The sequence below is a fragment of the Suncus etruscus genome, chromosome 7, assembly GCF_024139225.1.
Source record: "Suncus etruscus isolate mSunEtr1 chromosome 7, mSunEtr1.pri.cur, whole genome shotgun sequence".
Classification (NCBI taxonomy): domain Eukaryota; kingdom Metazoa; phylum Chordata; class Mammalia; order Eulipotyphla; family Soricidae; genus Suncus; species Suncus etruscus.
In genome coordinates this window covers 66,744,900-66,757,530 of record NC_064854.1, presented here as the reverse complement: position 1 = coordinate 66,757,530, position 12,631 = coordinate 66,744,900, and the positions used below count along the sequence as shown (strand labels likewise).

Genomic DNA, 12,631 nt, shown 5'->3' with positions numbered 1-12,631 from the left:
GGGCCCGGAGAGATAGCACAGCGGCGTTTGCCTTGCAAGCAGCCGATCCAGGACCAAAGGTGGTTGGTTCGAATCCCGGTGTCCCATATGGTCCCCCGTGCCTACCAGGAGTTCTGAGCAGACAACCAGGAGTAACCCCTGAGCAATGACGGGTGTGGCCCAAAAACCAAAAAAAAAAAAAAAAAAAAAAAAAAAGATATTATGAAGTCTGAAAAAAAAGGTGTTTGTTTCACGCGTCCTTTTCTGTGTGTTCCCAAATTGCCTTATCTCTAACCTCTCTGTGGTTCATTGTATACAGAAATAAAAGCAGACTCTCAGTTTCCACCTTAGATATGGAAAAAAAATGCCTGGTTTCCATATGCTCCTCAATCACACCAGAGCGTGAGAAGCTGGTTTCTATTTCTATTTATTGTGAACGCTATTCTAGGATTCACAGTGGCCAGGGACAGCGTTTGTATTGTCCACTAGGGTCCACTCAGACACTTTCACTAGACTTAAATCCCACCTGCACAGGAAGGCAGACACTAAAGATAGACTGCCTGTCGCAGACATCTGAACATATGTGTGATACCACGCAAGTTGCTCAGCAGGGTGGAACAGGAAAGGGAGGAAAGCAAGTTCCTGCATTCCAGAAACCACAGTGTGTTTAAGTGCCTCCTTTTAGCACCTGGCTTTGTTCTGAGACAAAGCTTTTGCTGATTTCTTTCCCGTTGGCATTCTGTCCATATAAAATGTCACTGCCTCCAAATTCTTTTCATGAATCAGAAAGTTTAGGGGCAAGAGGGATAGCACCGCGGGTAGGACGTTGGCCTTGCACGCAGCCGACCTGGGTTCCATCCCCAGCATCCCATAGGGTCCCTTAAGCCTTACAGGAGAGATTTCTGAGCGCAGAACCAGGAGTAAACCCTGAGCACTGCCGGGTGTGGTCCAAAAAACAAACAAAAGGAAAGAAAAAAAAAAAAAGACAGTTTAGGTTGTCAGGGACTAAATGTTTTCCAATGGTTTCTGGCAGTTTCTTGCTTGTATGGTGTAGCCATGGTGAAAACTGAGTCATCTTAGGTGGCGGTGCCAAAAGGCTGGGGAAGAAGCCAGAGGCTTGCCAGAACAGTGAGGGGCCCTCAGGTTGCTCCTGACTGCGGGGCTCCCCTGGCCACTGCACGGGGCCCTTGTGGGGCAGGAGAGCATCAGGCTGTGTCCACCTCGTCTTCCCTGGAGCTCCGAGGAAAGCTCACCCGCCTGCCGAAGCAAGAGACATCTCCGCAGAGAATTGTTTCTCTTAGAGCAGAGGCCCAAGAGCGAACTTTGGCGGATGCTAGAAATCTTTTCTTTTCTTTTTCCTTTCAAGTTTATAAAACCTTTATTTATGCACCATGATTACAAGCATGATTGTAGTTGGGTTTCAGTCCTAAACAGAACACCCCCCCTTCACCAGTGCAACAGTTCCACCACGATGCCTCCGATCTCCCTCCTGCCCCACCCCTGCCTGTATTCACGACAGGCATTCTGCTTCTCTCATTCATTAACATTGTCATGCTAATTGTTAGTGTAGTTATTTCCCTTAGAGCGTTCACCCCTCTTTGGGGTGAGAAAACTCCCCCCGCCCCAGAAGGCAAACGATTTGCCTCACTTTTTGTTTGAAGGAAAAAATAAAATGGTCCTTTACTTGTGTTCATTCATCTACTTGAAGCAATGTCCTAGCCAATGCAGCGGGGCGCGGGCATGCGTGGGTGTGCACACACGTGTGTGTGTGTGACTGTGCTCATGTCCAGGCGCGCGTGGGGCGCCATTTCTCTAACATTCTCTAAAATTCCTGGTCTGGAAGGCAGCGATTGCTTTTCCCCACTTCACATCTCTACTCTGAATTTCTCTTCCAAGGATGGGCCTGTTTGTTCCCTCTGGGCCTCCGCCGGGGAGCGAGCTCGCGTCAACAGCCCCAGGAATCGGGGTGGGGGCCTGGTTGGGCGTCCCGCGCGCCCGGGTTGGGCACCATAGTCTGGGGAGACTTTCGGGGCCCCTCCTGGACCGACCGGGTTTGCAGAAGCGCCATTGCGAGGGTGGAGCCACCCGTTCCCGTCCCAGTTCGGATCTCCCTCTTGGCTGCGAGGCGCGCCCCGTTCCAGATTGCAAAACTCCGGGAGGGGAAAGCAGAGTCGGGAGGCGGTGCCCAGCCACAGCTCGCGGTGCCCACGTTTCCCCAGCAGCCGACGGGCGCCGGCAGACCCTGCAAGATGCGGAACCCCCTTCTGCTGCCCGCTGCCCACCTCGTTTGCTGGTGCAGCGCGGCTCTGGCCGTGGCACCCGGGTAGGAGCGTGGGAGACCTCCTGGGCGTGGGAGCCGGGGATGGCGGAGTGGGGGGTGGATGGGGCGCCCCAGGCAGGAGGGTCCCCGTTGGGCCCGGCTCCGAGCTTCGGAGTGACTTCGGGGTGCACTTCTCCGCGGGACCACTTACTTTGTCCACTCCCTCAGAGCGGCTCTGGCCACATCTTTTCTGTTGAAAGCTATTTTATTTTCAGCTCACGTTGCCTCTATGCTTCTTCAAGCTTTTGCTCCCAAGTTACGTGCCCCTTTCCCTCAAAGAGCTGGGCTATTTAGTGTTTTCCCTTTTGCACCTCAACTCGGGCCTTGAAAGTGCGTCTGAGCCCGCTGAAGCATCCAGGTAGGACTGTGTAGGAGAACTAGGGAGGCTACCAAGTAAGACAAAGTGCCGACCTCATCCCTGGAGGCTGCTGCGGCTGGACGCCAAGATCTCTCCATGGGGCACAGAAAGCTCAGTGTTAGGACTTTGCTGTGCTTGAGAATGTCAGCAGGCATAGTTCACGTGCAGATGTTGATTTTAAACAGTATACTGGTTTGATAGCAAATGCTCAAACAAAAGGTTTGAGTAAGCAACAAAGCATTCTAGTGGTGTGTGTGTGTGTGTGTGTGTGTGTGTGTGTTAAGGCCAAGGAGGGTGTGTGTGTGTGTGTGTGTGTGTGTGTGTGTGTTAAGGCCAAGGAAGGCAATGCTTTGGGATAAAGACTGTAGGTGGAGAGGTTTGAACCTTGCACTTTGCTGCTAACTTCTAGCACCACTATAAACTATTTACATCCATCCTGGATTGCCTATAGTTTATAAAATGCATATCCTGACAAAGTCATTCTCCATGGGGGCAGGAACAGCATTCAACTGGATCTTAACTGGCCTTGTTGTTTCAATGGCATTTCCATTGCTTAAATGGGAGCTATTAATGAGAACATTTGCCAATGACAGTCAATACATTGACTCTGTCTTTTTATTAAAGAAATCTGAGGATAACAAGAATGGAGATGGGAGGATAAAAATTAATCTTTTTTCCCCCCTCCTGTTGGGAACTCTATAGGCCCCGGTTTCTGGTAACAGCACCTGGGATCATCAGACCTGGAGGAAATGTGACTGTAGGGGTAGAGCTTCTGGAACACAGCCCCCCACAGCTTACTGTAAAGGCTGAGGTGTTCAAGAAAGTCGCCAACCACACCACCTTGGTCTTGGAAGCAGAAAGAGTCTTTGAAAAAGGTATGATAAACAGCATGCTGACGCACTCTTCTGCACTAATAACTGGAACATGTGAATCAAACTTATTCCGGGATGGGAGAATAAGAAACTTTATTGTAGTCTCTTACTTAATACTTTTATTTATTTATTTATTTATTTATTTATTTATTTATTTATTTATTTATTTATTTAGGTTTTTGAGCCACACCCGGCGGTGCTCAGGGGTTACTCCTGGCTCTGTGGTCAGAAATCGTCCCTGTCAGGCTCTAGGGACCATATGGGATGCCAGGAATTGAAACTGGATCTGTCACAGGTCTGCTGCGTGCAAGGCAAATGCCCTATCGCTGTGTTATCGCTCTGGCCCCGATTTAATACTCTTCCTTTTTTTTTTTTTTGCACCTTACCTAGTTGTGCTCAGGGCTTAACATGGGCTCTGTGCTCTGGGATCACTTCTGATTTGGCTTGGGGATCATATGTGGTGCTGAGGATTGAATTTGGGCCAAGTACACTCGTAGTTCTTTCATGGGAAGTCCAAAATAGACTAGTCTTTCTGGGTGCTTTTTCAAGCGCAGATTCAGAGACTAGGGTAGTTTCTACTTTGTGAGTCTATGGTCAAGTGGTTTCTAAGTTTACAGAAGAAGAGCCTGGAATTTCTCACATGGGAGGTTTCCTGGGCTAAAAATGCAAGTGACTCATCACTTCTACTCATTCTCCTAGAATCTCATTTGACTGCTAAGGAGGCTGAGAAACGGAGGCTAGTGTGTGCCCAAAAGAGAATTAAGAAGAGATGGAAGTCTCCACCAATCATATTTATTATATATTTTTATATAATATTATATATTAATAGCTATATAATAGTCAAGATTTAGTTTTGTAAAATATTTCATGATTTTTTATTTTACCCGGCAAGGGCTTCCTTCTGGCTCTATGTTCATGGGTCACATCTGCCTGAGTGCTCAGTACTTACTCCTGGATCTTCTACATTTAGCAATCACTCCTAGCTGTGCTCAGGGAACCAGTTTTAGTGCTGGGATTGAACCTGGGGTTGTTACATGCAAGGCAGTTAGTTACCTTAACCCTTATGCCATCTCTCTATCCCCTATTTCTGAAATTTTGTTTTTTGTTTTATGGGCCACACCCTGTGATATTCAGGGGTTACTCCTGGCTATGTGCTCAGAAATCGCTCCTGGCTTGGGGGACCATATGGGAGTCTGGAGGATCGAACCAAGGTCCATCCTAGGTCAACTGCGTGCAAAGCAAATGCCCTACTGCTGTGCCACTGCTCTGGTCCTATTTCTGAAATTTTAAAGTAACAGGAAAAAAGACAAGAAAAGCAAGCAAATAAGAAAATTTAATGTAAAATCGGAATTTTCATGTTTGGGACCTGTTTTGCTCCAAAATTAAGTGGGCCAATGAATACCTTGGTTTTTAAAGAGAAAAATAATTGTGGAGATACATGCTGCTTTATTATAGTGGTACTGGGAATTGAATCCCAGACTTCACAATTGCAAGGAAATAGCTCTACTGTTGACCTGTGTGCCTGGCTTCAGCAGGGATTATATTTAAATACTTATATTTAAATACTTTGAAATTAGAATGAAAATTAAATTATTTGATTTGTTACTAATTTGTTTACTTTTTTTTATTAAATATATCTTTTATTTAAGTAACATGATCATATTTGGGTTACAGTCATAACCAGAACACCCCCCTTCACCAGTGCAACATTACCCCCTCCCCCCTTGTTTACTTTTTTATTTAGGGTTTTTGGCCCATCCTGGGGCCTATTCCTAGCTTTGTGCTTGGAGGTTGCTCCTGGAAATACTCAGAAGCTATATGTTGCTGACCTTTAGGCCTCTCATGTAAAAATCTTTCCTTTTATCCTTGAACTCTCTCTCTCTGGCTGAAGTGTTCTTTCTTTGGAGGCAAAAGACTCACCTAGCAGTGCTCAGGGGCTACTCCTAACTCATTGCTCAAAAACCCATGTGGTGCTTGGAATAATACCTAGGCTTCATGCAGAACAAGTGCTCTGCATTAGTGTGGAAACATGCCCAGTCTTTGTTTTTATTTTAAGTGAAAGACCATGGGGCTGTGCCAGAGAGAGTAGAGAGTGTAAAGTGTTGACTTTGCACACAGCTAACCCGTGTTTGATCCTTGGTATCCCATATGGTCCCCTGAGTCCACAAGGAGTGATTCCTGAGTGCAGAGCCTGGAGTAATCTCTATCTACTGTCAGGTGTGGTCCCCAAACAAAACAAAATAAAAAAATGAGAGTGCTTTGGGCTGAAAAATAGTACACGATAGGCATGTTACCGACCCAAGTTCTATTCCTGGAACTAAATGGTCTTTGGAGCCTAGTTGGATGCTACCCTGGATACACCTAGAATCACTGGAGTAGCCTGTGTTTCCCTGTCACCTTATCCTGGGATCTTACACTGAACTTCCTGCTTAGTTGTCTGAGAATTTCAGGTGGGAGCCCTGGGCCTCAGTCCTCTTGGGCACTGCCTGGAAAGTGTCCCCTTCCCATTATAATATGTTGTATAATATGTTGTGCTTACATCTCTTTGATAATGGGAATAAAGCAGAGTCAAGTTAATCCTACTATGCTATCACGAAATACACTGCTAACTAGTATATTTAATGTTTTACTGGAGGCCAGACATGGAAGCAAATATTTCTATATATTAAGAGCTATTTTTTTTAAAAATAATAATTTAAGAGCACAAGATGAAATCCACAGTAAATGTAATTTTTAGGTAAATGTTTAGCCTCTACCATCACAGAGAAATGAACACCATCATGAAATGAGACAAAAATCGAAGTTCATCTGTATCTGTGATTCTTTACTGAAAGTTGGCAGACTTGGTGGGTGAGTGGGAAAGGAGTCAGGAAGAGGTGAGGTATGAAGGGCTCCCAGAATGTGGCTTCCTGAGGAGTAATGTCAGGAAAACCAAAGACTTGTGCATCTGGAAAGGAAGTATAGACTAGTACTTCACATTGACTTGGCACCAGGCTTGTGATCTTGAATAGGTTTCCTAACTGCTCTGAGTTTCAGTTTTCTCATCTGGAATTTGACAATGAAAAATTTTCCTAAGATGATTGTACAGTGAAAATTTGTCTCTATTTCCTAGTAGGCTATCAGTAAACAACAGTAATAGTAATGAAAAAGAGCTTCCTTCCTTCCTTCCTTCCTTCCTTCCTTCCTTCCTTCCTTCCTTCCTTCCTTCCTTCCTTCCTTCCTTCCTTCCTTCCTTCCTTCCTTCCTTCCTTCCTTCCTTCCTTCCTTCCTTCCTTCCTTCCTTCCTTCCTTCCTTCCTTCCTTCCTTCCTTCCTTCCTTCCTCTGTACTGAATTGAATTCAGTTTCTTCCCCTAGTCTCTTGTATCAAGGCTATCATTTTTTTGTTGTTTCTGTTTTTGTTTGTTTTTGGACCACACCTGGCCGTGTTCAGGGGTTACTCATGGCTCTTCACTCAGAAATTGCTCCTGGTAGGCTTGGGGGACCGTATGGGATGCCAAGAATCGAACCGAGGTCTGTCCTGGTTTGGCCCTGTGCAAGGCAAATACCCTGTCATTGTGCTATCTCTCTGGCCACAAGGCCATCATTTTTATGGTGTGTGGTGAAGGGTGCCTGATGCTTACTTGTGACTCTGAGTTCAATGATAACTCCTGATGGTGTTTGGGGGCCATCTGGGGTGCTGGGGATTGAATCCAGGTTGGATGTGTGTAAGCAAGTGCCTACTGCTATGCTATCACTTTGGTCCCAAAGCATGCATTTTTGGCACTGAGCCATTACCCTTGCCTAGTATTTCTCTTCCACATGGGGGAAGATTTGAACTTTTATTATTGTATAGTTACTTGTGAAAAGGAAATACTTTTGGTTTTTATTATAGTAGCAAAAGGGAATATTGAGATACTAAATCACAGCAGTTTTACATTCACTGTTGACAAGAGTAACCATTTCTTCTTAGCTCCTGTGATAGTTACTGCAGCAGAACTACAGAATAACGTGAATAGTGTTTATAAATAGTAGGGCTTTACTTAGGTATTTACTTACTTTTCTTCAATAATATCTTCTGTATAGCCTTTTCTGCATCCTTATTTCTCTTTCTTGTACATAATATACTGCAGGTGTGTGTGTGTGTGTGTGTGTGTGTGTGTGTGTGTGTGTGTGTGATATTGTGGATTTTTGCTTTTTTAAGCTTTATTCTTAGATTTTCTTCTGAAGTAGAATTTGTCTTAATCTCTTGGAAGGACTAAAGTACTTGAGCCTGGGTTGGACAGTGCTATCCCGGGAACAGAATGGGTCTTTGAAAAAAAAAAAAATCTAGTTTTTCAGGGACTGTTTTTGACTGTTCAGTACAGTTGGTTTTGTTGAAATTACCATTGCCGAGAGCATTCTCCCTTCTTCAAAAGAGAATGTTCCTCTCTTTTAGAGGCAATGAGTTATTGTTTTCAGAGCAGATGCTTCCTGTAATGTTAGAACTGAAGAAATCAAGAAATTGTTTCCCTTCCTTGTCTTCACATCCTTTGCTTTATCTGACTTCTCCAGTTGTAACCATTTGTAGATAAATGAGGACTTGTGGATAAGTGAGTGAGATCTGCATCTTCCTAGGATTCACTTCCCTCCTTGTACACAGATACAAATTACACATCTGGTCTGATTGATTCACTACCTTTTTTTTTTTTTTTTTTGGTTTTTGGGTCACACCAGCAGCGCTCAGGGGTTACTCCTGGCTCTATGCTCAGAAATCACTCCTGGCAGGCTCGGGGGACCATATGGGATTCCGGGATACGAACCACCGTCCTTCTGCATGCAAGGCAAATGCCCTATCTCCATGCTATCTCTCCAGCCCCTATTCACTACTTTTTTTTTATGAGGGTCTGCAAGAAAATATGGCTTTTCTCTCCTTAGTGAGACATCCTGTGGTGCTCAGAGTTTACTCCTGACTCTGAGATCAGGAGTCACTCCTGGCAGTGCTCACTGAGGGGACCATATGAAGTGACAAAGGTGAATGTCCTGCCCATGGTACTATCACTCTGTCCCTGAAAATTTTGGTTTTAATGAAAGTACATGATCTAGCAGAGATGGGTCTGGCAAATTCTTTCTCAGGTATGAAATGAACCCCTGTTAATAAAAATCTCACGGACAGGCCATAGTTATCGTCACCAGAATTCATGTCTAGATTACTATGTCTTAGCAATACTTATAGCTAGGGATTTAAATTGAAGATAATATATTTTGTGGAATTTGGGTGGGAGTTTGGGCCACTGCTGGTGATGCTCAGAGGTTCATTCTGGCTCTATGCTCAGGTATCACTCCTGGTGGTGCTGGGGGACTTTATTTAGGATCAAATGGGGATAAACTGCATGCAAAGTAAGTGCCTTAACCCTTGTACTATCTGCCTGGTCCCTACAGAATTGACTGATGAATACAGGAAAATATGGCTTGTATTCAAGGAAGTGTTATTTGACAGAAAAGGAAAACTTTTTTCCCCCTACCTTTTAGAAAAGTAGCATTGATTTGATTAATTAACTGGAGTTAATTATTCCTTTCCCTCATTAGAATGCTAATTTTTATTGTCTTTTGTCTGTGTGAGCTGAGTAACATTGGCAGAGACAAAAATATTTTTGTCTATCCTTCCAGCTTTATTTCCTTCCCTCTTCTCTTCAGGTAACCCATGTTCTATGACCCATATTGGTTTGTCTTTTGTATGTTTCTAATTTTATTACCTTCATTTTGCATACAAGGGTGAAATCATCTAATACCTAGCTTTTCTCTTCCAATTTGTTTCACTTTGTGTAATTCTATGGATAGCCCTTCATTTTGTAGTATGTGCAATTTCCTACCTCCTCACTTTCTTTTTCCTCCCTCCCCTTCCTTCCTTCTTCCCTTCCTTCCTTCCTTCCTTCCTTCCTTCCTTCCTTCCTTCCTTCCTTCCTTCCTTCCTTCCTTCCTTCCTTCCTTCCTTCCTCCCTCCCTCCCTCCCTCCCTCCCTCCCTCCCTCCCTCCCTCCCTCCCTTCCTTCCTTCCTTCCTTCCTTCCCCTCCCTCCCTCCCTCCCTCCCTCCCTCCCTCCCTCCCTCCCTCCCTCCCTCCCTCCCTCCCTCCCTCCCTTCCTTCCTTCCTTCCTTCCTTCCTTCCTTCCTTCCTTCCTTCCTTCCTCCCTCCCTCCCTCCCTCCCTCCCTCCCTCCCTCCCTCCCTCCCTTCCTTCCTTCCTTCCTTCCTTCCTTCCTTCCTTCCTTCCTTCCTTCCTTCCTTCCTCTCTCCCTCCCTCCCTTCCTCCCTCCCTTCATCCCTCCTTCCCTCCCTTCATCCCTCCTTCTCTCCCTTCATCCCTCCTTCCCTTCTTTCCTTCCTTGTGCTGGGGACCCAACCAGGGCCTCATGCATGAAAAGCATGCCCTCTGTTACTGAGCTACACTTATTTTTCATCTTAAGACAGTAAGTATGGGCAATCAGTATTTCTTAAATAGTTAGAAAAAAGAAAGATCTAATTTAGTTGGGATAGTTTTCCAGAGGAAACAAAACTCCTGAACATATATTTTCTGACATAGAGATAAAAATCAGTCATGTGACTTTTTCTGAAAGTAGAATAATTAGTGTGTGGGCAGATCTCCTGGGCAGGTTTTCACAGGCAACTCTGCTAGTAGAATTTAGCCTGAACTTGTAGGTACATGAGAATGGTTTTTAAGGGCGTGGGCATTGGAAATGTGTGTGATATAAATAAATAGGTTGGTGTTCCCTAAGCATAAAGAACCAGAGTGCAAAGACAAAGTACTTGTGCTTAGAATCCAGGTTACTGTGGGCCCTCCTATCAGTAGTTGTCTGGCTGTGAGAAGTTATGATTTTATCAGGCTTCAGTGTATTATCTGGTGAACAGTGGTTCCTGCCTTCTATGATTATGTTATTGTTATTAAATGTTATTAAATTGTTATTAAATGTTATTAACCTGCTCACAGTACTTAACACATAGAAATTATTTATGAATATGGTCTCTATTAAAAGAGAATAGTAATAGTCATGTCAGTGGCTATTGCTAACCATCTTCTTAGGATGCTCTTAACTGGAATTCTGTAAAAGGTGCTATGAAATCACTAATAGGGGGAATAGAAAGGGATTTACTATGTGAAATAATGTTTCTTTTCTTCTGGTCTGTATGCTTAATATTTAACTTCAATGACCCAATGAAGAGGCATGATTATCTTCATTTCAGAGATGATGAAAGCAGAAATTGAGAGACAACAATGATTTTTCCTGTATGAACAGTAAAAGGCAAAGCTGAGTTTGCACATGTGTGTATCAGCTCTGAATTAGAAGGTTGTTCTACTGCTTGGAAAAGCATGAAATATTTTACCATTTTGAGATATTTTTGTGGTGTGTCTCCTCTAAAAGTCTTTTTCACAGTTGCATTGGTAGTTAAATAGATTTGATTTTGTCCTAATGAAATCTACTCAGGTCTAGTATAAAGATACAAAGCAAAGGGTTAGACAATTCCCAATGGAAACAGCCCTGAAATATGGTCACTAAAACCTATATCTGAGATTGCTGGGCCTGGGGAACCTTGGGATAATGGTGGAGGATCCTTGCATTCTGGTGGTCATCAGGGGGTAGCAATACTACAAGTATAAAAAGAACAATGGTGGAGAGTCTTAGCTGATGCACTGAGGGACTTGTAAGAACTATGCATGACTTAGGATATATTTGTACTTTTTTTCTGATACAGACTTAGAATTCTGCATCAGGGTTGGGCCAGGGGCCCACACCCCCCATAGGTTTTTCTGAAACCAAAATCTGTTGTTGTGGCTCTCAAACTGGGAGTCAGACTGATTAGAAGTGCAGATTCACAATATTCTCAAGACTTGGGTCATGTAAAGACATTGAGACTTTATTTTTAGCAAACACCAGTCATGATTTTCAGACACATTAGAATGAGAAGCTCTGCTCATTACTATCTCACACATGTACGGAGACTGAGACGGAAGGCTGAGGGGAGCTGCATACTTTTGCAAGCCTGATACGAGTCATAGATGCATAAAAAGAAGTCCTCTTCTGGATATCCCACTGATCACTGGGGGCAGTTCTCCCAGCCCCAAGCATTGGTTTTCATTTTTAGCAGTGAAGAAATTAGTCTTGAGGTCTGATTGTGAATCAGGGATACTGAAGTTGAGGGTGAACATACAGACTTTTCCAACTCCAAGTAAGACATGTGCTGTTCTTTTCTAAATCTGACTCACTGTCCCCGTGACTCACTTTGGTGGAAACAGCAATTATATTCTGTAGGAATTTGGGCTGGTTCACTGTTTGAACCAATATGTTAGTAAGAAGGCTTTGCCATCTGCAACATGTTATTTCTCTAGAGGACATTGGAGCTTTCCCTTCCCCCATCTCTTTGTTACTGGCTGCTATTTGCTATTGTGGATTGTCATCGAATGGGGGATAGGGAGGAAGAGGAAGAAAGTTACTGACTCATAAGGATGGTTGGTTATGTTAAAAATACAGAAGGCGCCTGTCTAGAGTACAGGCGGGGGTCGGGTGGGGAGGAGGGAGACTTGGGACATTGGTGATGGGAATGTTGCACTGGTGATGGGTGGTGTTCTTTACATGACTGAAACCCAAACACAATCATGTATGTAATTAAGGTGTTTAAATAAATTAAAAAAAATACAGAAGGCTGCAGAGTGTTCGCTATTTGTTTCTATATTAGAAAACAAATCCAAGTAGATTCGAAATCATGCCTCCATGTGATTCTGTCTTTTGCTTTCAGAGTGAGACAGCTATTCATTTATAAAGGCTTCACCTCTGCTGACATGTACTTCTTCATGTACTAGAGGGGGAGAGGATGTGCTGGATCATGGAGTGAACTGATGGCTGGGAGTGGCTATTGGGAGGACAGAGAAAATGTTTTTCCTGCGTGTGCTTTCTGAAGAGCTGTTAACTTTCTGCTCTAGATGTCAATTTGGGGAGACATTTAGGTAGAGAGTTTCTGCATATAGTTTTGAAATTGTGCCTAGAGAGAATATTTGAATCATTTTTTTCATAGAGGTAGAAACTGTTTGGAGACTCTGTAAAAAGGTCTAAGATGTATAAGACAGAAAGCTTGTGGAAAGGCTTCCGGACAGA

General features: G+C 43.9%; 1 protein-coding gene across 1 annotated transcript in view; it reads left to right on the top strand.

Annotated features, from left to right (window-relative positions):
* Window positions 1-2,115: 2,115 nt before the first annotated feature.
* CD109 (CD109 molecule) overlaps window positions 2,116-12,631 on the top strand; it is a 197,275-nt gene continuing 186,759 nt past the window's right edge. Inside the window, 2 exon segments of the mRNA XM_049776808.1 lie at window positions 2,116-2,302; window positions 3,360-3,532. Of these exon segments, the coding sequence (XP_049632765.1) occupies window positions 2,229-2,302; window positions 3,360-3,532 (247 nt within the window). The 5' untranslated portion in view covers window positions 2,116-2,228.